The sequence below is a fragment of the Heteronotia binoei genome, chromosome 12 (assembly GCF_032191835.1).
Source record: "Heteronotia binoei isolate CCM8104 ecotype False Entrance Well chromosome 12, APGP_CSIRO_Hbin_v1, whole genome shotgun sequence".
In the NCBI taxonomy this organism is placed as follows: domain Eukaryota; kingdom Metazoa; phylum Chordata; class Lepidosauria; order Squamata; family Gekkonidae; genus Heteronotia; species Heteronotia binoei.
Window position 1 is genome coordinate 60,603,669 of NC_083234.1, and position 25,279 is coordinate 60,628,947.

General features: G+C 44.4%; 1 protein-coding gene across 1 annotated transcript in view; it reads right to left on the reverse strand.

Annotated features, from left to right (window-relative positions):
• Window positions 1-308: 308 nt before the first annotated feature.
• GSN (gelsolin) overlaps window positions 309-25,279 on the reverse strand; it is a 31,764-nt gene continuing 6,793 nt past the window's right edge. The window contains exons 5-16 of the mRNA XM_060250566.1: window positions 24,315-24,404; window positions 21,930-22,062; window positions 20,877-20,965; window positions 16,264-16,479; window positions 11,210-11,343; window positions 8,469-8,559; window positions 7,262-7,432; window positions 5,726-5,900; window positions 2,291-2,415; window positions 2,015-2,092; window positions 1,305-1,365; window positions 309-510 (exon numbers count right to left, since the gene is read on the reverse strand). Coding sequence (XP_060106549.1) covers window positions 341-510; window positions 1,305-1,365; window positions 2,015-2,092; window positions 2,291-2,415; window positions 5,726-5,900; window positions 7,262-7,432; window positions 8,469-8,559; window positions 11,210-11,343; window positions 16,264-16,479; window positions 20,877-20,965; window positions 21,930-22,062; window positions 24,315-24,404 — 1,533 coding nt within the window. The 3' untranslated portion in view covers window positions 309-340. The remainder of the gene's footprint in view (window positions 511-1,304; window positions 1,366-2,014; window positions 2,093-2,290; window positions 2,416-5,725; window positions 5,901-7,261; window positions 7,433-8,468; window positions 8,560-11,209; window positions 11,344-16,263; window positions 16,480-20,876; window positions 20,966-21,929; window positions 22,063-24,314; window positions 24,405-25,279) is intronic.

The following is a 25,279-nucleotide window of genomic DNA, read 5'->3' on the forward strand; positions in this document are numbered from 1 at the left end:
GTTGCTCGGGGACCTTATAGGGGCCCTCCGGGGGCCTGATTCAGCCCCCAAACTGCATGTTTGACACCCCTGGGCTAAACAGTAAAAGAACTCAAAAAGAGAGGCTGCTCTTTGCAAGATCCATGGAAGCTTTATTAAAGGTTCTTCTTTCAAGCTGCAAAATAACAATACAGTTCGTGGGCAGATCTCAGCTGTTGCACAACTATTTGGCTATCTTAAAAAAAAAAAAAACCCTAAAATCACAGACCACATCTCTGTGTCTCTGTGGAAGAAAAGGGCAGTTCTTTGCAGGTAGTGAAGGCACCAAATTTTTCAAAAAAAGGGAAGTACATCTTTTGTTTTATGCATCAAGCTCTGCCAGAGCTCTCTGCAAGGGATCTATGCTCCAGTAATCATCTTCCCAGCCCAGGAACCAGCCGGTGAAGGTGGGGGGTTCGTGTCCTTGCCGGATGACAGTGACGGGAGTCCTTCTGTCACGGTTGGCAGGATCGGTCTCGATGTACCTTGTTGCTGTAAAGATTGGAAAAAGAAAATGAGTCCACTGCTCTGATCCTAAAATCCCACCACACCTTACAGTGGAGAGCTGTGACTGTATACAATTCTGTTTTTGCTAACGCAATCTTTGGAAAGGGAGTCCAAATATAATTGGAGCAGCACCACCAAAGGGATGGAGTATTTAGCCATACCAGTTACCAATTCTTAATTTTTCTCCTCACTTGGCAGATGCTGTTGGGTGAAAAAAAAATACAAGTGCTCTCCCACTGCAGTTGCATTAAAATACGGGTGAAAATGTCAGGACCTTCAGCAGCATGCAGTTCAGACATTCCACCTTAAGAGAATACAGGATATTGAGAAACTGGATAGAGACCCTTCCCACCACCACCCCCCTTTTCCATTACACAGGAACTCAGGGGCATCTAGTTTTCATGGGCAGTAGATTTAGGACAAACCCAAAGGAAGTTCTTCTATACCAGGGATGGCTAAACTTGCTTAATGCAAGAGCCACACAGAATAAACGTCAGATGTTTGAGAGTGGGAAGGGAACGGAAGGAAAGGAAAGGAAGATAGATGGGGTGGGAGAGGTAGAAAGAAAGCAGCTTTAACTTCAAATGCATTCTCCAAGCTGCCAGCTGACTTGGCTTGGAGAAATTAAAGAGACAAATGCCTTCTCCAAGCTGGCCAACAGAGTGGTGGGGGCTTCAAGAGCCACACAATACGTGTGAAAGAGCCACGTGTGGCTCCCGAGCCACAGTTTGGCCACCTCTGCTCTATACACAATGAGAGATGTGGGCAGGCCAACTTACCTGATGTCTGAGCCTCTGTCTTTTCCTCTTCCTGGGCATCTTTTCCAATCCATACAAAGACCTTTAAAAAAATTAAAAAGAGGATAATGCAATAAGGAGGGAGGAACCCCAAAATATACAAACAGCTGCAATCAGAAAATTTGGGATGGTGGCTTTAGAAACACGAAAAACTGGCTACCCACTTACACTATCAGCAAAATCAAGCAATAGTTTTTCTTGGGTTGAACTATTTCAGGGGGACTGACCATGCAAGTGCATCCCCGTGAAAAATATTTTTAAAAACCCTGCACACAGGAAAACAGCACGGCAGGCGAAGTGTGGCTAAATGCTTCTCCCTGATATGGTAGTTTTCTTCATGCAAGGAGGAGCTATTCCCAGGAAGGAGCTTTCAAACATATTCAAATGTTAAGTTTATCACTTGATTCAGATGACTGTATACATTGGCCTTCAGCCCAATAAAGCTGACTTATAAACAAAGACTCCTCCCGACCTCAAAGCCTCTTGCAGTCCACCTATTTTTGGATGACGAGTCAAGAGTCAAACTGTTAAAGGAGCAGCTGGGTTTCTGCAAAGAGCAGCAGCCTCATGACTCTCTCCTCCCTTGGCAATGCCAAGTCCAACAAAACAGCAAGGTTTTCTTCTTTGTAGAAGGCTCAGTGTCTCTAGCATGGAGTGCAAACAGACCTGGTTTTAAGGGAAGGGCTACATACCTGGTCCCAGGTGTCCAAGAGCATCACATCATCTGTGGCCAAATCATCTTGGGTCAGCTCTCCAGGAACTTCTTCAATCTAAAAGGAATATACAAAGATGTAATGGGCCTGAATACTCCAAGTATAATGATTGGATGTTCATGCCCTCAGGGAGCTACCACAAAGAAGACCCTGCTCCTAATAACTGGAAGAATAACTAAGACAGCAAGTGGCTGATCAAGGGACAACTGATCAAGCGAAGCAACTTTCCATAGTGTTAACAAACAAGATACTTACAACAAAGCGCCCACTCTTGTTGGAACAGGCAAAAAGCCGAGGTGGATGAGCATCCATTTTCTTGTCCTTCAGCCGTGGGGAAGTGCGATATGGGGCTCTCCCGCCCAGAGCTTCCCAGAAGCTGTCTGTAAAATGGAACAGGAGCTTCACAAACAAGTTTTACCAACCGTATCATCCCATTGCCCACAACAGGGGGGTATGCACTGAGTGCACTCGCTACAGTGGACTGGTTCTTACTGGGAAAATAATCCCTGGTGGGCTGCTTCTGTAGAGGAGGAAGCCATACAGAGCCAGTGCTGCCGGTGACAGTCACTACAGACCCAGCCAGCAGAATTGCAGATTTATAAGAAAGAATTGCAGATTTATACCCCACCCTTCTCTCTGAATCAGAGACTCAGAGCAACTTACAATCTCCTATATCTTCTCCCCCCACAACAGACACCTGTGAGGTGGGTGGGGCTGAGAGAACTCTCACAGCAGCTGCCCTTTCAAGGACAACATCTGCCAGAGCTATGGCTGACCCAAGGCCATTCCAGCAGGTGCAAGTGGAGGAGTGGGGAATCGAACCCTGTTCTCCCAGATAAGAGAGCTATGGCTGACTCAAGGCCATTCCAGCAGGTGCAAGTGGAGGAGTGGGGAATCAAACCCGGTTCTCCCAGATAAGAGTCCACACACTTACCCACTACACCAAACTTGCTCTCTTCAAGCAGTAATTTCTTAACTATGTAAATTGCCATTATATTGCTATTCTATTTAAAATTTGAATTCTATGTTAGAATCCTTGTATTGTAAGCCGCCCTGAGCCCGCTTCGGTGGGGTAGGACGGGATATAAATCAAATAAATAATAATAATAAATAAATACCCAGGACAGGCTTGGCCTCATTTGCAGTCTCCTCCTGTGCTATAATCAGGGGTGGAATTCTAGCAGGAGCTCCCTTGCATATCAGGCCAAACACCCCTGATGTAGCCAGTCCTCCAGGAGCTTATAAAAAAGAGCCTTGTAAGCTCTTGGAGGATTGGCTACATTAGCGGTTTGTGGCCTAATATGCAAAGGAGCTCCATCTAGAATTCCACCCCTGCCCATAATAACCAGATGCAAAACAAGCTTCCCTTCCTCTGCAGCACGGAACAGCTCAGCTTATTCCTGAGTCCTGAACCATTTTAATGTTTCACTCTGGTTTGAAGATTATTTAACAAGACTCCTTCAATATATCACCTACTTCTTGCCCCCCAAAGGTCTGCGATACAGTGAGCAGTAAAAAATGGTAAAATACATACAAAATCACATAGCATAACTTATATGGCAACAATGGTAGACCTGGGAGTAGAAAATAAAATTACTCTGGGGAGAAGAGGAAAATTCTCTGGCTAATTTCTCTGCTTTGCCCACAATTTAGAATTGGGATTTATCTACCCATAATTCCATTTCTCTCTCTCAGCATTCTCAAGTCTAGATGGTACTTGATTTTTTATTTGCAGGAATTCATTCCTTCTTTTTCTGGATTATTATTGAAACACTACCACCCCACGTTTCATATACCCAAGGCATCTTATAATCCAACTCAAGTAAAAACAGATAGAAATAATCATAATCTAAAACCTTTAAAAGGTCATTTTCCCTTATCATTATTTTTTTCCACTGAAGGGAGCCACAAAAGTTTTGATATAAAGAGGAAGACTGGGGTTGGGGGAGAAGTCTGTTAAATCTTCCTCCTCTCACCATTTATTTGCCACAATGCACCATTTCCCCAGTTACCTCCACTGGGGAGGGGGAGAAATGACTATCCATAAATGTTTCCCAGTGGAGAAAAAAGCAGCTTGGGGGAGGCACACAGGGGAAGAATGAAATAATTGCTCTCCCTCAATCCCAGGTTGGTTTCCCACTTTAAATCAGAGCTCTGCGGCTGCATTTGATTGAGGGGGAAAAATAGGAAAGGAAAGGAAAGGTCCCCTGTGCAAGCACCAGTCGTTTTCAGCTATGGGGTGACGTTGCTTTCACAATGTTTTCATGGCAGACTTTTTACAGGGTGGTTTGCCATTGCCTTCCCCAGTCATCTACACTTTCCCCCCAGCAAGCTGGGTACTCATTTTACCGACCTCAGAAGGATGGAAGGCTGAGTCAACCTGAGCTGACTACCTGAAACCAGCTTCTGCTGGGATCGAACTCAGGTTGTGAGCAGAGCTTAGGACTGCAGTACTGCAGCTTTAACACTCTGCGCCACGATGCTCTTGTCAGAAAAATAATCGCAGTACTAAATGTAACATATAGTCCTTTAAAATCAACTGTGGAATTTGGAAAGGTAATGTTTACTACAGGGCTTTTTTTGAGCAGGAACACACAGGAACGCAGTTCGGCTGGTTTGGGGTCAGGGGGTGTGGCCTAAAATGCAAATGAGTTGTTGCTGGGCCTTTTCTACAAAAAGCCCTGTGTGAAACAATGGTGACATCAAGAGTGTGGCCTAATATGCAAATGATTTCCTGCTGGGCTTTTTCTACAAAAAAGCCCTCGTTTATAACATAATAGCTTCCATAGCATTCATAGTTCATCCAGGAGATTCAACTCGTTTCAAAATCTGACACTTGGAAAGGGTCCTAGGACATATTCTGATGAAATCTGGACCTGGTCAGTGTCCAGATGGGAGACCTCTTGGGAACCTGATATAGGCCACTTTATGTTCCACAATGGAAGAAAGGACGTATATACATGAAATAAAGCTCCCTGAGTCTGGCACTGAAATGCTCATAATTTTCAGGGTTTTGGCCCTGGCTAAAGGTCTCCAGGTGGTATGTGGGGATCCCCCAGAATTGCAGCTCATCTCCAGACTATATAGATCAGTTCCCCTGGAGAAAATGGACACACTGGAGCAGGGGTGGCCAAACTGCGGCTTGTGAGCCACATGTGGCTCACACATATTGTGTGGTTCTCAAAGCCCCCACCACACTGTTGGCTGGCTCGAAGAATGAATTTAAAGTTGCTTTCTTTCCATCTCCCTCCCTCCCCCATCTATTTCCTTCCTTCCTTCCTTCCTTCCTTCCTTCCTTCCTTCCTTCCTTCCTTCCTTCCTTCCTTCCTTCCTTCCTTCCTTCCTTCCTTCCTTCCTCTCTCAAACATTTGACATTCATGTCTTTCAGCTCTCAAACATCTGACGTTTATTCTATGTGACTCTTAATATTAAGCACGTTTGGCCACCCCTGCACTGGAGGCTGGTTGCTATGGCATTGTATCCCACGGAGGCATCTGTTCTCCCCAGGCTCCTTCCTCAAATCTCCAGGAGTTTCCCAACCTGGATCTGGCAACAACCTTACCCCCAATCCCCCACTAGTGGCCAGTGGGAAACCTGGCAACCCTCGCTAAAGGCCAACAAACCAACCCAGGGCTGCAGACCACAGAAGGCTTAGAAAGGGCCGGTACGGTTAAGAATGCCACTTCATACCTGGTTCTCGACCCTCTGCAACCTGGGTTGCACTTGCACCTAAAACCTTCAACAGCTGCTGGGCCCCAGACTTCTCAGCATCGCTGGCTCCTTGGCCCACCCAGAGGTAAGCAGCTGAGGGAGTTTTTAATACAAAGACATCATTGGAATTGAGTTCTTTGGCTGCTGGATCCAGCTGTAAAGGAATAAGCACAGCTTAGCATTAGGGTTGACAATTCTGACTTTTCTCGAGGTACTGAGATTTCTCCACAAAGACACTCAAATGCCTAATTTCCCTTTTGGCTTCCAGCAAGGCAGACACCATTTACAATATATGCAAAATCATTAACAAAATCAACTCTAAAAATAAAAGCTTTCCTGGAGAGAAGCCCACCGAGCAAAAGCATTCTGGGAATAAATTATAAATTCATGGCAGCAGTTTGGTAATCAGTCATCCTTATCAGCAGGAAAAGAGGAACCTTCCAGAAATATATCTAGACCATGCAGTGCTATCTAAATTGCTATACAAGCGCCAACAAACTTCAGCGCATCTACTTAATTGCATGGCAGTCAGAACTTTCTTCGGTACATAAAATTAACAAGGTTGTCCCTTTGGACACTACAAATAAGTTATATTCACACCCTATAGCAGTGTTGACCAGTAGCAACTATTTTTCAGCAGATTAAATTAAATCCAAATAGATAATGTTTAAAATGAACTACAACATTTGCTTCCTAAAATATTGACATCAGAGTTAGTGGAAATCCCTGGCAAGAATTCTATCTGCATGTTCATTTACCTGCCCTAGGCCAAGAGATTTGTGTAATATCTACTTCCCTTCCAAATTTCAATAGCTCTGCCATTTGCAGCTATTACAAACTGTGTGATGGCTGGAAGTTTGGCATGGATTGGGAAGGCATGGATTCCAATCTATGCCAGAGACACAAAGCTGGCTTTGAGCCAATCATTCTTTCTTGGCATACCCTACTTCACATTATTGTGAAAGAAAAATGGGATTATGCCATCCTAAATTCCTTGGAGGCAGGATAGGATATATATGTGTGGAATAAATTAACCTGTTACATTTACATTTGTGTACCTGTCACTCAGTCACACTGCATGATGAGTTTTGTAGTCTTATGCGACGGTTTTCAGGTATGCATATTTTGCTCAGATTGTAGCTATGCAAATATTATATTCCTTGTAGGAATGTTCATGTGTACAAAATACATTTAGGTAAATAGAGTTCCTGTTTTGAAATAAGATTCTATATCCACAGGATCCCAAATTCCATTCTGAATGTTATATTATATTCCTTGTAGGAATGTTCATGTGTACAAAATGCATTTAGGTAAATAGAGTTCCTGTTTTGAAATAAGATTCTATATCCACAGGATCCCAAATTCCATTCTGAATGGAATTCAGCTGTACTACTAATTGGCAAAGCACCACCAAGAGATTCTAAGAAAAACCCATATTTCAACCACAAAGAGGAGGCAGTGGTACATAAGTTTTAAGTGTCCTGTCTATGAAGTCTTTTCTTATGGGTCATATACCTCTACTGCTCTGGTAGCTCCAGAAGTGCTGGACCGGACTTGGAACAGCCGTGTTGCTGCAGGGCTTGTTTGCCCACCTTCTCTGGAGGTGCCACCCTTGTACACAATCAGAGGTTTCCCACCAAACAAGCTCATGAGATGAGGTGGTTCTTTGCCCTGGACCACTCGTTTCTGTTGAGAAGAAGAAGAAGAAAAAGATATTGAATTTATATCCCGCCCTATACTCTGAATCTCAGAGTCTCAGAGTGGTCACAATCTCTTTTACCTTCCCCCCACCACTACAACAGACACCCTGTGAGGTGGGTGGAGCTGAGAGAGCTCTTACAACAGCTGCCCTTTCAAGGACAACTCCTACAAAAGCTATGGCTGACCCAAGGCCATTCCAGCAGCTGCAAGTGGAGGAGTGGGGACTCAAATCCGGTTCTCCCAGATAAGAGTCTGTGCACTTAACCACTACAGCAAGCTGGCTCTTGAGAAAGAGACCCATGATCAGACTACAGAAGAGGAGAAATTTTAAGGTAGATGCTCTGTCATGCAAGGAGTGGCCACTGGTACACATCCTGCACTAGGCTTCCCTGAAAAAAAGACCAGCAATTCCATGGATCACATAGTTATCTTAAATGCTAAATAAGATGTTCTACAAGTTTATATACACAATAGTACTTTATGCACAGTAGAATTTTGTTATATGTGGAATTAATCTACTTGATACCACTTCATTCAACAAAGTTCTGTACAACTTGGAATTTTCAATAAGCTTATCATATGTTTAAAAAAAAAAACAAGGCCTTTGGCTTGTCAACCAGTTAGAGAATTTATACTCCATCTATCATCTGCTTTTTAACAAACAAATCAGTTTGCTAGAAATTCTCCACTGACTGGTTCGTGATTCTCATGATCTTTGTGAGTACACTCCTCTTAAGAATTCCATCTTGAAGTTCATTTTCTTGACTTAGGTTGACAGATTTCCAAGAAACATCTGCTCAGATTTCATCTTGTTTTGTCAGTAATCCCCTTCCTTCCAATGATGTTTTCACATATGCATGCTTTACATGCCACTATACTATAGTCAACAGTTCTCCAAGAGAAGTATTTCCAGCTTCCAGCCTTCTGTAGCGTTGCTAGTTCTTTTCAGACCTTATTCCTTCCCTAGCTATGCTCCACCATACCCTTAAACTTCCTGGATTGTTCTGCTGGGTCTAATTACCTGTACAGGAGTGCCACCCAGCTCTTCATCCAGTTGGACAGTAAGAAAAGCTGAAGTTGCAATCTCATCTTGAGAAGAATCAGCACCCTGCCTGGAAAAGACAGAATGAAAACAGGGATGTATCTTTCAGGCCTTGCAGAATGAGTCCATTCTTTAAAATTAAATAATAATTCACTTATTTAAAATTTTTAATCATCATCTTTTGTGTAACCTAGAAAGTAACAGAGCAATAGGTTATGGCTTTTATTAAAGCTCTTTAACACAGATTTAGGAGAAGAAGAAGATATTGGATTTATATCTCGCCCTCCACTCTGAATCTCAGTCTCAGAGCGGCTCACAATCTCCTTTATTTTCCTCCCCCACAACAGACACCCTGTTAGGTGAGTGGGGCTGAGAGGACTCTCACAGCAGCTGCCCTTTCAAGGACAACCTCTGCAAGAGCTATGGTTGACCCAAGGCCATTGCAGCAGCTGTAAGTGGAGGAGCGCAGAGTCAAACCCGGTTTTTTCATATAAGAGTCCGCACACTTAACCACTACACTAAACTGGCTCTCAGGTTTCATTTGCTTCTACCTGACCATTTTCAAATGCATCAAAATTCTTAAGCAATGCTCATAATCTATTAAATAAAGGAATAGCTAATATTTTAATAAATGCCTACTGAACATCATCTGGCAGTTTTTCTGCAAATTATTTTGGCAGAGGCAGTATAAATGGTAAGTCTTTTCCTAGGAAATTTGTCTGAATTTGTCATCTATTTTAGCTGGAAACTGTCTGGAACAAATTTTAGTCCCAAGAACAGTTGTTTAAATTGATTTTTAAAAATTTATTTCCTTCTATTTATATCCTACCCTTCCCGCAAGCAGCTCAGGGCAGGTTACAACAAAGAATAAAACAACAGAAAGAAGAGTCAACCTTCATCCCCTAAGATGTTCATAACTAGGGTGTTCATAACTAGGTGGATCATTTCCTTGAGGTGATGAAAGGAACAATCCATTAACACACACACACACACACACACACGAAGCTGCCTTATACTGAACCAGCCCATTAGCCCATCAAGATCAATGTCTACTTAGACTGGCAGTGGCTCTACATACAACACCTCAGGTGAAGGTTTTTCACATCACCTACTGCCCGGTCCTTGGCAGGGATTGGACGTGAGACCTTCTGCATGCCAAGCAAAGGCTCTTCCACTGAACCACATAAGAACATAACAGAGGCCATGTTGGATCAGGCCAATGGCTCATCCAGTCCAACACTCTGTGTCACACAGTGGCCAAAAAACCCAGGTGCCATCAGTAGGTCCATCAGTGGGGCCAGGACATTAGAAGCCCTCCCACTGTTGCCCCTCCCAAGCACCAAGAATACAGAGTGTCACTTGCCTCCAGACAGAGAGTTCCAACAATACACTGTAATAACCATCTCACACTGTGGATCATGAACTCAGCTCAGATGGTTCATACCAGTGCTACCACAACCCTTCGAGAAAGAAAAAAGCAAAGAGCTTGGGGCCTTGACTCTGCAGTTTCCAGTTTTGGGGCTGCCTTCTAAAAAGGGCTGGAATCTGCTGGAAACCCCAAGTATTAACTGGGGCCTTTTTTCTGGCATACTATCTTCACTGACTTTGTTTTCAATTAAAAGTCTGGGTCTTGATATTTAAAACTCCTGTAGGAAACTACCTGAAATAATCCACAGATAGCCCACTTTGTGTAAGTATAATGGGTGGTCACAGATGACAGGGTCTTTCCAAGGAAATACCCCCAATCTCCTTCTCTGCCTGCTTTATTTATCTTTGCAATTCAATTTGATCCCACCCTTTCTCCACAGAGCTCAGAGTACATAGAATTATAGAATCATAGGCGAAAGATTTATGTGATCCAAAGAGAAACCAGAGTATATTGTGTATTGCAATGTACTCTTTTTTAATACTGTTATGCCATTAAAAAGTATTTTGATTTGATTTATAGAATCAGAGTTGGAAGGGATCTCCAGGGTCATCTAGTCCAACCCCCTGCACAATGCAGGAAATTCACAAATACCTCCCCCCGACACATGATTCTCTCCTCCGCCATTGTACCCTCATAACAGTCCTGTGAGAGGGGTCAGGCTGAGAATGAGTGACAGGCCCTTCCCTCCTCTGGTGTGCTTCATGGCTAAGTGGGGATGTGAACCAGGATCTCTCTAGTTTAACAACTACATCACTCTGGTCCTCAAGTTGCGGTCATTTCAGCACACCTTTAACCTGATTTTAGCAATCTGATTTTACTGTGTTCCAGTCGATGCTATGGGGCTTTGGTTCCTGTGGCACTTCAGAGAGGTGATTTTTTAAAAATGTTTCACGTTGTCTTTGTTAATGTTGCCAGATATTTCTCATTTAGTGTCTGGCTGTTTACTGGTTTTCATTACGACCATTAGCTGCACGGAGAATCCCCTCATGGGGATAGGAAGACGGGGCAGAAAGGTTTTCACTTGCTGAGCTTTGAACATATGAAGCTGCCTTATACTGAATCAGACCCTTGGTCCATCAAAGTCAGTATTGTCTTCTCAGATTGGCAACGGCTCTCCAGGGTCTCAAGCTGAGGTTTTTCACCCCTATTTACCTGGACCCTTTTTTGGAGATGCCAGGGACTGAACCTGGGACCTTCTGCTTACCAAGCAGATGTTCTACCACTGAGCCACCGTCCCTCCCCATAGCCTTTGACTTGAAAGTGAACTGAGCTTTAAAGAGAATCCGCTTACCAAGTATAGATGATTTTCCCCTGCTTGTTTCCATGTCTGTAATCATACAAGATGATATAGCTGTCTCCACCGTAGAACTGGCCATAATGGGAAGGACTGACAGGCACCTTGGCAGAACCTTCTATTCTCCAGATCTGTGCATGAAAAAAGAGGAATCATTTAAAGGCAGTACAAGAACAGCCTTTTCCCCCTTTACTAAGACCAGCTGCTCATTTCCTGAGTTGTAAAAGGAGAACTGGACAACAAGTAGAATCTAAAGGCAAAATTTCAATGATGTTCCAATTCCTCAAACAAAAAGACAGGCTTTCTTAACCGCTTGAAGCCTTGATGGGGCAAATGGCAGGAGTAGTATGCACTTTGCAATGAACCAGCTCAACCTTAAGTAGGAGCCCCATGACGCCGAGTGGTAAAGCTGCAGTACTGCAGTCCGAGCTATCTGCTCATGACCTGAGTTCAATGCGGGCGGAAGCTGGGTTCAGGTTGACTCAGCCTTCCATCCTTCCGAGGTCGGTAAAATGAGTACCCAGCTTGCTGGGGGGAAAGTGTAGATGACTGGGGAAGGCAATGGCAAACCACCCCATAAAAAAGCTGCTGTGAAAATGTCATGACGCGACGTCACCCCAGAGTTGGAAATGACTGGTGCTTGCCTTTTACCTTTAGTTCAATCTTGCAAACCTTGCCAACGTGCTCTTGCTTTGCTAACATCCCATTTTTGTGTGGTGTGTTCTCTCCTATAGGACAATCCTAAGAACGCATTCCTGTGTGCAAACGCTACTGAACAGATCTTAGTAGGATTTTGAGCAGACCTGCTAAGGACGGTGTTGGCCCAGGTTTCGAATCCCTACTGTGCCATGGAAGCCTGCTGGGTGATCCCTGTGCCCATCCCTCACTCTCAATCTAACCTACTCTCAATCTAACGATGTTGCAAGCCATTTTGGATCCCACGGGAGAGGAAAGCAGGGTATAAATATCTAAATAAAAAGCAGCAGCTAGAGATTGACAAACGTCTTTTGGTTTTTTCAGCAAATGCTGCTCACATTGCTGAACAGTGTGGAAATGTACAATCATTACACTGGCATTCCAGGATGTTTCTCCATACCCAACACCCTGAAACAAACCGTGACTTCCTGATTTCTATTGCCAATTGTTCTAAACTGCAGACTAGAAGAGTCACTCTAAAGTAGAGTTAAGTCTTGCTAAGTCCATCGATTTCAATGGACTTAGAAAGGTGTCTATCTGCTTAGAATGGCTTGCCCACTAGGCAAACTAGGCATCTGCCTAGGGCGCCGGGAGGGGGGGTGCGATGAATTCAGCTCTCCCCCTCCTGGTACCCCAGACAAATGCCTAATTCACTGCCTCCCCCCCCCCCCCCCCGGTGCACTCAAAGGAGTGATGCTAGCCTCCCCTTAACTGGCCGCTTTGACTCGGGCATTTCCATAAAGCATTCTGTTAAGAGAGCGCATAACACAACAAGGCTTCACTCCCCCCTCCCTTCTAGAAGCCTCTTCGTGTTGTGCGCTCTCTTAAGGGAACGCTTAATGGCAGGGGTGGCCAACGGTAGCTCTCCAGATGTTTTTTGCCTACAACTCCCATCAGCCCCAGCCATCAGCCATGCTTTATGGAAATGCCTGAGTCGAAGCGGCCAGGTAAGGGGGAGGCTGGTGTCGCTCCTCTGAGTGTGTGGGGGAGGGGGGATGGAGGGAGGGGGTGTGGCGTGCAGAGGGGGCGAGCTGTGGCAACTCTGCCTGGGTGCTGCACACCCTAGGGCTGGCCCTGTGCGTAACTAATAGCTTTAGTGGTATAGGACCCATGCATCTTCAGAACCGTCTCTCCTGGTATACTCCCCCAGAGCGAAGAGTGAAGTGCATGGCAGATAAGAACTTGATATTGGTATTGGATTTTTATATCCCGCCCTCCACTCCGAAGAGTCTCAGAGCGGCTCACATTCTCCTTTACCTTCCTCCCCCACAACAGACACCCTGTGAGGTAGGTGGGGCTGAGAAGATTCTCACAGAAGCTGCCCTTTCAAGGACAACCTCTGCCAGAGCTATGGCTGACCCAAGGCCATTCCAGCAGGTGCAAGTGGAGGAGTGGGGAATCAAACCCAGTTCTCCCAGATAAGAGTCTGTGCACTTAACCACTACACCAAACTGGCTCTCCACTTGCTGGTGGTCCCCAGCCCAAGAGACATTCATCTGTCCTCAATTCCATGTCTAATAACATCTGGGCCCTGTGGGATCTAATGCAATTCCACAGGGCCTGTAAGGCAGTGATGTTCCACCAGGCGTTTGGTTGAGGACAGCAATGGTTTCCGTCTCTCTGGTGCTCCCGTCTCCCAATCCCCCTCCACAAGGCAGTGGCACAATCAGTAGTTAGCATCATCTTTTCAGATTATTACTGTATTTTTATCATATCTCTGTTGTTTTAACCATTACATGAATATATATTTTTATCGATGTACACCGTCCTGAGGCCTGCCTCACAGAGGAGGATGGTTTAAAAATCTGATTTAATAATGATGACTATGATCTGTGTCTGGATACACAGTTTCCCCATGATCACAGTGTACGGCATGATTTTGTTTCATTTTTCTGGATTTTGTCTGAGCCAATACAGCTGTTTGCAACTTTTCTCTTACAAAATAGCCTTGCAGGGCCACCTCCTGGGGGGAAATGGTAAAACCAATAAGATATAAAACTTAGCAGAGACACAAACTTCCAGAGCAAAACAGAGCTTGGCTTTATCATGAGACCAATGCATGATGGTAGAAACAATGAACGCAATACTATATCTGTGGCCACTCTACATAAAGAGGGATCCCCAATTCCCGGGCCGTGGACCAGTACCAGTCCGTGGCCTGTTAGCAACCGGGCCATGAGTTGTATAATTATTTCATTATATACCATGTAGTAATAATAATAGCAAGAAGACGACGACATTGGATTTATATCCTGCCCTCCACTCTGTATTTCAGAGTCTCAGTGTGGCTCACAGACTCCTTTATCTTCCTCCCCCACAACAGACACCCTGTGAGGTAGATGGAGCTGAGAGAGTTCTCTCAGAAGCTGCCCTTTCAAGGACAACCTCTGTGAGAGGCTGACCCAAGGCCATTTCAGCAGCTGCAAGTGGAGGAGTGGGGAATCAAACCTGGTTGTCCCAAATAGAGTCCACACACTTAACCACCACACCAAACACTTTAGAAATAATGTACACAACTGTATCATCCAGAAACCATGCTTCCCCTCGCCCCGCCTGGTCCATGGTAAAATGTCTTCCACTAAACCAGTCCCTGGTGCCAAAAAGGCTGGGGACTACTGACCTAGAGGATCTAAGGAGATTTTTGAAAAGACCTTTCCCTTTCTGAGATCCTGGAGAACCACTGCCAGTCACAGAAGATAATGCTGAACCTGATGGACCAATGGTCTCACTTGGTATAAGACAAACAGGAAGGGCAACTTCACAAAATGGGCAGCTGACTCAATGCCAGGAGGTGGTGATGTTGGCCATTGGCTTATATGGACTGAAAAAAGGGGCTGAATGGATTTATCTCAGCCCTAACCTAGATGGCTCAGGCTAGCCTGATCTCATAAGCCAAACAGGGTCAGCCCTGATTAGTACTTGGATGGGAGACTCAACGTATCTTGCCTTGAATCAGCTATGACTTGATAGAAGAAATGCTCATTATAGCAAAAAAATATCATGTTGGCATGAGAGCTGAATGGGACCTCTGGGTTCATATGCAGAATACCTCGGGTTGTCAGATACTGGGCAGCAGTCAGCAGGCAAAGGCTTTCTCTCCCCACTGCACAAGCCAGTCAGTAAAGCCCAGCTTTATTTTTTCTGCAGGTGCTGCAGTAACTTTGTTCTCTGCCCCTTCCAACTGAGCAGGTCAGTCAGTGAAGCCCTGCTTGCCTATGGCTTTTTTCCAGCCACTGTGAGAAACAGGATGCTGGATGAGGTGGATCATTAGCTTGGTACAGAATGGTTATTCTTAAATTCTAATCTTTATAGATAATTTTGCTTAAGAACACACACACATCATGATTCGGGTGTTTTTAAAGGTAAAGATAGTCCCCTGTGCAAGCACCAGTAGCTTCTGACTCTGGAGTGACATTGCATCACGGTGTTTTCACGGCAGACTTTTTATGGGGTGGTTTGCCATTGCCTTCCCCAGTCATCTACACTTTCCCCTCAGCAAGCTGGGTACTCATTTTATCAACCTCAAAAAGATGGAAGGCTGAGTCAACCTTGAGCCAGCTACCTGAACCCAGCTTCCACTGGGACCGAACTCAGGTCATGAGCAGAGCTTGGACTGCAGTACTACCGCTTACCACTCTGAGACATGGAGCTCCTTGGGTGTTTTTAGAGAAACAAAATTGCTCAGAGCAACACTGTTCTTTTGCTCATTGCATAGCCCTTCTTGGGAGACCACCAAGGAAGACTCTGCAGAGGGAGGCAATGCCAAACCACCCATTTCTCCCTTGTCTTGAAAGCCCCTTGCTGGGGTCACCATAGGTTGGTTGCAACCTGACAGCACATGCATAGATATTCCCTTTCTTTCAGGGCTTTTATTTGAGCAGGAATGCACAGGAACGCAGTTCCGGCTGGCTTGACGTCAGAAGGTGTGGCCTAATATATAAATGAGTTCCTGCTTGGCTTTTTCTACAAAAAAGCCCTGTGTGAAACAATGGTGACATTAGGGGATGTGGACTAATATTAAAATGAGTTCCTTCTGGGCTCTTTCTACAAAAAAGCCCCGTGTGAAACAATGGTGACATCAGGGGTGTGGTCTAATATGCAAATGAGTTCCTGCTGGGCTTTCCCCCCCTACAAACAAAGCCCTGCTTTCTTCCATCATGAAACTGGTGTTGTTGGTCACAGGAACTCCAGGAGTTCTTCCATCCAGGCAGCAGACCGAGATCTACTTCAGCAAGGTTGCAGTGTTATATGCTTTCAGACCACAAGATGCAGATTCCTGGTGTCCTTTATGCATTATTAGTGATACCAACTTTTTCTAGACTAAGCAATCTCAAGCACCATGTGAAAGGGGTTACCTGCTTGTTCCCAGAGCCATCATCTTCCATGCCATGCTGGGCTGCCATTGTTGGGGAGGTGTGCAGTGTGGCAGCATCAAAAGGCACGTTCTCAATCTTGGCCACATGACTGGAGACGTACGCCACTCCCAGGCCCTCCGTCTGGTCCCTGTCCCGCCAGTTCTTGAAGAACTGCTTGAACAGGGGAGTCTCACCACTTTCTGGAAGGACTTGGATCTGAAGGAAAGAAAAGAAGTTTGAGCAGGGGTGGTCTTGCCCTGAACTATTTTCCTAATGGTTCTGAGCAGGTTTCTGATGAGGAGGCTTACGCACGTTTTAAATACATAAATACATTTTCACATACACGTCTTGAGGCTAATCTACAAGTGGACTGCGTTCTAGGATTGGAAATCCACACCTGTAATGGAGCCCTAAAAAACAGCAATGGGAGACACTGATGTCAATATGGACCATGGCACTACAGAAAGGGTGCTTAAATCTCCCCATCTCCCCCCATTGCTAGTTCCTGTCAGGCTCTGTAACTCTCATATCTAATAAATGTAGAATACTAACCATATGGACTCTTTGTACTAACCCAAAACTCTTTGTTGTAATGTAATTAATGTGCATATCAAAAGGGACTCCGAGTGATGTGTAAACTCTGTTGATGTTACCAGAGAACAAAAGAATGCAGCCTGGTAGATAACATGGCCGCAAGGCGTCTTCTCAGGGCAAAGAGATAAAGCTGAAGCCCTGTGTGAAAGTTTGCACCTTCAACCCCTTGATGTTATGGGAATGGGAGCTTTGTTTAGAAAGTGTTTGATGTAGAAGCTTTAAGAGTAGGAACCGCCTAATGCCAGGCATTAGTCTCAACTTTTGTATCTAGCTATGAGTTTCCAATAAAGTATCATTTTGTTTCAAATGAATGCTGCCTTGAGATTCCATTGCCTGACAGTTCCCTGGCCTAAAAAGCTCTCCTCACTGCTTTAAATTCTTGTGTGGGGGAAGGGGAGACCGGTATTGTGCTGTTCAAGCCTGAAAGCAGTCCGAGGAAGCTATTTTTTATTTGGAAATGGAGCAGAGGCGAGAGTCAAACCCTCACCTTCCCTGAGCATCAAGGTCCCAATCCATATGCCTTCCAGCAGCTGGTTTTTAGGATCAAATAAACACATTTGACATTCCTGTCATGGAATTTCAATGCCACGTGTAACTATGAATGCTAAATTGGATTATAACCAGAAAAGATGAAGCAGTTCATGGGTATGGTTATACTGCAAAGTTAGATGAGTTCTACACCAGTTTAATTAATTAAATTAGTAATTAATTATTGTCTCGATACATCGCATTAGCACCAGATGTTTTAAATGTTTTAACATTTTTATATTTAATGTTGTTTGTGTTTACTGTTAAATGGTTGGGCATGCTGTTGCTAACCCTCATGTTGTTAGCCGCCCTGAGCCTGCCTTGGCAGGGAGGGTGGGATATAAATTATTAATTTATATTAATATAGTTATAGTTAAGTTTGTGAGGCAGATCATGTTGGAGGTGAATTCAAGATATTATGGAGAAAAAAGGCACTAGCTTTGGGATAACATCTGGATGTAGTCCCCCAGAGGCCAACACAATTAAAAATTTGAAGGAACCATTAGATTTAACATTTTTTGAGGCACATCTCAGGCATAAAGTAAAAAGGTAGTCCCCTGTGCAAGCGCCAGTTGTTTTCGACTCTGGGGTGATGTTGCTTTCACGATGTTTTCATGGCAGACTTTTTACGGGGTGGTTTGCCATTGCCTTCCCCAGTCATCTACACTTTCCCCCCAGCAAGCTGGGTACTCATTTTACCAACCCCGGAAGGATGGAAGGCTGAGTCAACCTGGAGCCGGCTACCTGGAACCAGCTTCTGCTGGGATCAAACTCAGAGGGCTCTGACTGCAGTACTGCAGCTTTACCACCCTGCGCCACGGGGCTCCTATCTCAGGCATAAGGCACCATTTTATGATCATTTATGATATTGTGATAAGGAGCTGCTGACAAGGGTACTGCCCATGACATGAATGTTAATTAGTTTGGTTTTACTGCAAAGACCACTACAAAGAAGAACAAATGCAAAATAACATCAAGTAAACAAAACATTAAAACTGGATTGCTACCATAACTATTAAAAGTTACATTTCTGCATCAATTAAAATTCGTTTAATAAAAACGGCTCTTCAGAAATTTGTCTGGCTAGCTGTAGAAAAGAATAACATTTTTAGCCTTTGGACAATAATTTACATTGTATATTCTTGGCTGCTAGAGCAAAAAGAGCAACTTTCTGGGAGATTACTGGCTCCTCATCTGAAAGGAGAAATAAAACTTTCTCCATTGAGGTGCTTGGGCTTAAGCTAGTCAGAACTGTGTCTAAATTTTTTTTGCCTGAGAGCTGAAAAAAAAAATGGACAGGTCAACAAGTAGTGGCATAAAGCAGCTGATTCTGGGGCTCTGCAAATGCACAGACACTGATCGCCTGGTTTTTGTGCATAGCATCCTGCAAGCATGGCAGTTTGCATTGTCTGTAAACGAATAGATGCGAGAGCTGAGTGAAGTTTGTAGAAGGTGATTTTGGACAGATAGTGTGCCCTAGAATGATCCTTTTAATTAACTGAAACCGGGGAGTTGCCTATTGAATGCAGCATCATGTGCATATACACAGTCCTGGCAATTAAAATTGAACTGGGGGAGCACCACGAATGACATCTGCGGTTTTATACAGATGGAGAATTCTACATGGTGGACCATGTAGAATCTTTATGAAATAAAGTGAAACCTAGGCTGGAAACAAGGCCAGCCTTGCCACTAGGCAAACTAGGCAATTGCCTAGTGTGCTGGCTTTCTGGGGGCTGGGGCTGCCAAGTTCCCGGGGCAGGTGGGGGTTCTCCTGCCCTGGAGGTTTCTAACCTGCCGGCCCACATTGGGGCGGTGGGGGGAACCTCCCCCAACGTTGCCGGCGTAATGACGTCACTTGGAAGTGACGTCATCACGCTGGCGACGTCATGCACTGGTTGCTCTAGGAACGTCCGGGCAAACTCTATGGTTTTCTTGGACACTCTAGTAATTTGGGAGGAAAACTCTGTGCTACTATATGAAAACCATATGCTACCATAAGAGTTTCACCTCCCAAATTGCTAGACTTGGCAACCCTACTGTGTGCCCCCCATGTGACTTGGTGACGTTATCAGTGCAGGGGGGTAGTGCCAGAGGTTAGGGTGCCAGACAGTCTAGGGTCGGCCCTGGCTGGAAACCAGACTTTCTGGAGCACTCTTCTATTTGTGCCAGTAATTAATTAGGGCTATATGCACACGTGCCTGAATGGATGCAAGGCCCAATTCAGCTCTCAGCAGGGCAGCTGGAGCATTTGGGGATAGTGCTTGGATCTTTTTCAGGGAAAAGTTTTTGAATTTTCTCCAGGTTAACAACCATGGCATTGTTCCATCCGCATACCTCCACATCATAAAGAAGTTGAGTGATTACCTTGCTCTGGAAGAGTTTTTTAGCAGGATCTATCAGGAAGTCCCCTTTAGAGCAGCAGAATTTTAGAATGGCCTCCATTGTACAGAGGGCTGTTGATTTTATAATTTCTCAATTAAACTTCCAAGAAAATGGAAGCTTCCCAGATTCCTAGATATATTGGGTGAAGAGAGCTGTGTTTCTTGAAAACTTGCGCTACAATAGATTTGTTAGCCTTAAAGGTGCTGCTGAACTCTTTACTATTTTGGAGCAACAGGCTAACACGGCTAACTCCTCTGAATCCCAAATATTTGAAATTTCTGCACTGATCAGTTGGGAAGTTGTCTATTGACCAACAGACATTGCATCACCTCATTCCAAAGACTATCATCTTGGTCTTTGAATAGTTGATGTTTAATAATTCTGCTTTACAACAATTGCTGAACCCAGACGTGCTTAAACCAATGAGAGATAGAGACAGCAGAACCATGTCATCTACATACAAGAGGACTGAAGTTAGCCAAGGGCCAAGGCGGGAAAAGATCAGGGACTGAGAACATCTTAATGACGGCATTATTATAAAGATTGAAAAGAAGAGGGGCAAGAACACAACACTATTTCACTCCCCTGACTACAGGAATGTCTTCTGACCAGGGCTTTTTTTGTAGCAGGAACTCCTTTGCATATATACAAAATCACCCTTCATTATAAAGCCCTATACATTTTAAGTACGATGGAAGAAGCTACTAGACAAGCCAACCACTGTATCCTGTGAGGCAAGTAATGTATCATCCTCATTTTACAAGCAAAAAATTAAGCAAGAGAGAAAGAGGGGGAGATTATTGCCTCAGAATCACCCTCTAGTTACACAACTGAACTGGACTGTCAGCTAGCATAACAAAGCTATGTTTGGTTTAGAGTCCAATTCCATAGTTCCATGCAGCATTTCAATTTTAGATATATTATTTTACTTTATTAGATTTTATCTCACCCTTCCTCCAAAGAGTTCATAGGACATCCACATTCTTCCTTTAAAGAGGATTTTGGAAATTTCATATAGTCCCTATTTCTTGTCAGCCATGTTTCTTTACGCTCAGGTTCAATCCGTATCCGCACTGAAGTACAACCTACTTTCCTTTGACCCTCACCTGTGTGTGACGAGGGTAGCCCATCTTGGTGATGAATTCAGAGGCAGTTTTCAGGGCTGCCTTCCTTTCCTCAGCATTGGCATTTTTACCTAGGTTCAGAACAGGTATGTGAGAACACTGGTATTTGGCAGTCATTGAGTTAAAATATAATAAGTTGATCAATCATGTGAGGGTTGGCCAACTAATTAACTGATCACATCAACATATCAGATCAGATCGGTGTATCAGAAACAGTTGTCCTGAAGAAAATTTTGCTTTCATGTGACACATATAGAATCAGATCAGGCAGCATGTTAAAAGAGGCCTTCTCCTCTGTGTGTGAGAGCATATAAGCACATAGAAAGAGCCATGCTGGATCATACCAAAAGCCCATTTTGTTCACGCAGTGGCAGATCAGCATTCTGTTCATCAGTCAAGAAAAAAAATGTCTCATACAGGTTTTTTTTGAGCTGGGACGCACAGGGACGCCGTTCCGGCTGGCATGGTGTCAGGGGTGTGTTTATAAAATGATGTATGATGTGAAGGAAGTGGAACACAAAGAACTTTTCTTTCATCCATACCAGAAGTTAGAGTCACTCAATAAATCGGGCAGTAGATTCGGGACAGACAGCAAGAAGTAGCTCTTTGCACAAAATAAAATTAACACAAGAAGTCACTGCCTCAAGATGAAAATGAGGGTGACTTGCAGAAGTGACTTTTTAAAAGTATTAGGCAAATTTGTGGAAGACTGGTCTACCAACGGCTATTAGGCAGGATTGCTAAATAGAACCATATACAAAAAACAGAAAAGGAGAATAGGCAAATGAGATGACTGTCATTGCCATGCAGCCCTTGCCAGCTTCCAGTAGTGAAAACAAAATCTTGGTATGGCCAGCCTTCTGCTCTGATCCAGCTTGGCAATTTTAATTTTAATTTCGTAACCCTATTAAAATACAAACAGAAAATTCACATCCGTGCTCAACAAAGCACGTATATATGCACAGTCTTCAGAGAAAACCAGAACTTGGCATTGGCTGTCATATACCCTGGTTCAGCCATGCCCCCTCCCTTTACCTTTCCAGACAAAGATCTTTCCATCAGTGCCATGGTCGAGAATAAAGCAGTCCTCTGAGCTCAAGGCTGCCTGGGAGAATGGGTTCTCATCCGCCACCAGCGAAACCGCCATAGTCCCTGCGCCATTGGACACCTGCCACAGAGCAGTGGAGCAGACACTTTGAATCATTTGAAAAAGATAATCACATCCTTCCTCCACCCTGGCAAAGTACCGTACTTTCCCCCTCCTCTGGACTTTAGTCATTTGGTGGGTGGTAGAGGAAGAGCCACTCTGCATAAGCTTAGAGATGCTCTTCGACATCTCTCTTCACATTTTCCAAGGGTGATGCTCAAAAGTACAGCCTCAGCCTAAGAGCTATTCTCAAATTTCGCTTGAACTTGACTCATATGTGGAAAGACCATCTGAGAGCAGGCCGCCCTCTCATTTGGTTGTTATCTGGAGCAGGGCATATGTAACACAACATAAATCTTTATAGCAATATCAAGGCATGTGATGGGTTGGGGGAAGGCAAAATTATATGGTGAAGTAATCTGAATTAAAATCAAGCAGTTCTGTGGGCCCAATAAACCAAATTCACCAATGAACATTCACAAATACAACAGACAATTTTTCCTCAGACTGATCTCCAGGGGCTTCAGATTTGATGAGAATGATGCCTTACTTTAAGAATTCACATAGGTGTTTTCTTCCTTCACACAAAAACACACACCTGTGCAGGGATTGCATCTCAGGTTCGTGTCTCCTCAGAACACCATCATGGCTCTTCCTTCAAATGCCCACTGAAAACTCAAGTCTTACATCAAGTCTTTGGTTCAACCCCAGGCAGTCATTCTTAGGGCTGCCAACTTCCAGGTGACTCATGAAGACCTGTTTTACAATTGATCTCCAGACAACCAAATCAGTTCCCCTGAAGAAAATGGCTGCTTTGGAGGGTGGACTCTATGGCATTATACCCTGCTGAAGTCCCTCCCCTCTGCAAGCCCTGCACTCCCCAGGCTCCACCCCCAAAATCTCCAGGTATTTCTCAACCCAGAACTGGCAACCCTGTTCCCAGGGGTCATATTCACTGCCTGACTCTTCTTCCCTTCTTGCCTCACTGTCTGAATTGAGATTACAAACCCTTTGGGGGCTTGCATTCTTCTATAAAGCACCAGTGTGATACCATCTCTCACATTCTTCAAATTTGTCCTCAAAACCCACCTTCCCTGAGAAGCCTTTGATACGATTTCCTCCCTGAAAAGGACGAGGCCTTGTTCACACATTAAGGAAAATGAGATGGTAGAATGAACTGAGCTATGTTTGACAACCAGGGTTGGATTCCAGTTTGGAATACTCTTTTGTGTGTGGTGGGGACAAATAGGGAAACTGGAACAGCAGGGAGAAAGGTTCTTCCCCTTCTGTTTGCTTCCTTTCCTGGCTTTCTATTTGTAGAAATTTTGCAGCACAGGGAAGCATTCCAAAATGTTGTGTCCCCAGCTGCAGGCTGAAGTGGTCCCATCCATCCTACTGCCTCATTCTTTGTATTGTTGGGCCACAACACACGGTCATTATTCTCATTATTATTAATTTATACTTCACTTTTTTTTTATTTATATCCTGCTTTTCTCCCAGTTTGGGATTCAAGGCTTTTCGCTTCATTCCCACCTCCTCCTCTTAATCTAGCAGTAGCTTACAAGATCCTAAAGCAGCTTGCAAGATTGTTCTCCTCTCCTCCATTTTATCATCAAAACAAGCCTGTGAGATCAGTTTGGCTGAGAGAGACTGACTGGCTCAAGGTCACCCAGGTAGCTTCCACGGCAGAGTGGGGATTTGAACTTGGGTCTCCCAGATTCTAATGAGATCACATTCTTTCCATTTATTTCTGTCTCCACACCCCCTTCCTTCCCTTGTCTTGTCTCACGTTTCAGATGGTAAGGTCCTCTAGGCAGAGAACTCTTGCATTCTGAAAATTGCCATGCACTACCAAAATTAAAAAAAACCCCAAAGCCCTAATGTACACAAATGGCATTATGTCCATATTATTAACAATCAGATTCAATAGGTTGCTGCTGTCTTTCCAAAAACTGCCAAGGCAGCTCAGAAAAGTGATAAACTAATGAGGATGGGGAAGATGGTGGCAGCAGACGGATAGTGAGTGTTCTCTTGCAGCACCTCCTCCAGATACCCCAGATATTGCCCTCTTTTGTTATTTCTTCTGAGCATACTAAATATTCTATCTGCTGGACCTGAAGGTATCTGACTAATGAGGGATAGTGTCGACAATTTTCCCAGCATGCACTCTGCTCAGGGACTAGGAAGTGAGCCTCTCTAGCTGATCTTTGCACTCTTCAGAGATAACTCATCAGCTTCCCCTCCCTTTCTTTGCCATCTGCTTTGGCTTTTACCTTGTACAGCTTGGCCAACCTCCGATTGGATGCATCAGCCTGTTGATCATCAGTGGTGCCCGCAGGAAGGCTGGGCTTGGGTCCCAAGACCTGAAAGACCAAGAGCATTTTGGAGGATTTGATTTAGTTGGAGAGAAATGGCTAAACTTTTCCTCCAAACTGCCAACTGCCTACACAAACCAACCAACCAACATTTGTGAACAAACCAACCAACCAACATTTGTGTGATCCAGTCTCAGTTCTCCCATGTAATGCACAGTTTGGCCTCAAGGTTAGTTTCATCCACCTGTTTACATCATTCCTACAAGGCACTCAAAGCAGTCAGTTCTCTCATTTTATCTTGACAAGAAACCCTTCAGGTAGCCAAGAGAGAAGGACACAGACAACGACTTGCCTGAGGCCATGCAGCAAGATCTGTGGCTGAGCAGACTTTGAATCGGAGCTCCCTTAGCTCCATGAAAATGACATCCAGGACCCGACCTGGATTGTAAAGCAGTGGGTTCAGATGCTAGAGTGATTTCAGCATAGCTCTTTATTTAGCGAAAACCGAACTGAGAACACATGCGGCAAGTTGCACCTGTATACACATAAAGGTAAAATATAAAGGTAGTCCCCTGTGCAAGCACCAGTCGTTTCCGACTCTGGGGTGACGTCGCACCATGACGTTTTCACAGCAGACCTTTTTACGGGGTGGTTTGCCATTGCCTTCCCCAGACATCTACACTTTCCCCCCAACAAGCTGGGTACTCATTTTACCAACCTCAGAAGGCTGGAAGGCTGTTAACTACCTGAACCTGGCTACCTGAACCCAGCTTCCACTGGGATCAAACTCAGGTCGTGAGCAGAGAGCTTGGACTGCAATACTGCAGCTTTACCATTCTGTGCCACGGGGCCCCTGTATACACATAACCCACCACCAAAACACACCCCCAGAATACAACTAACCAATAGGAACATCAGACATT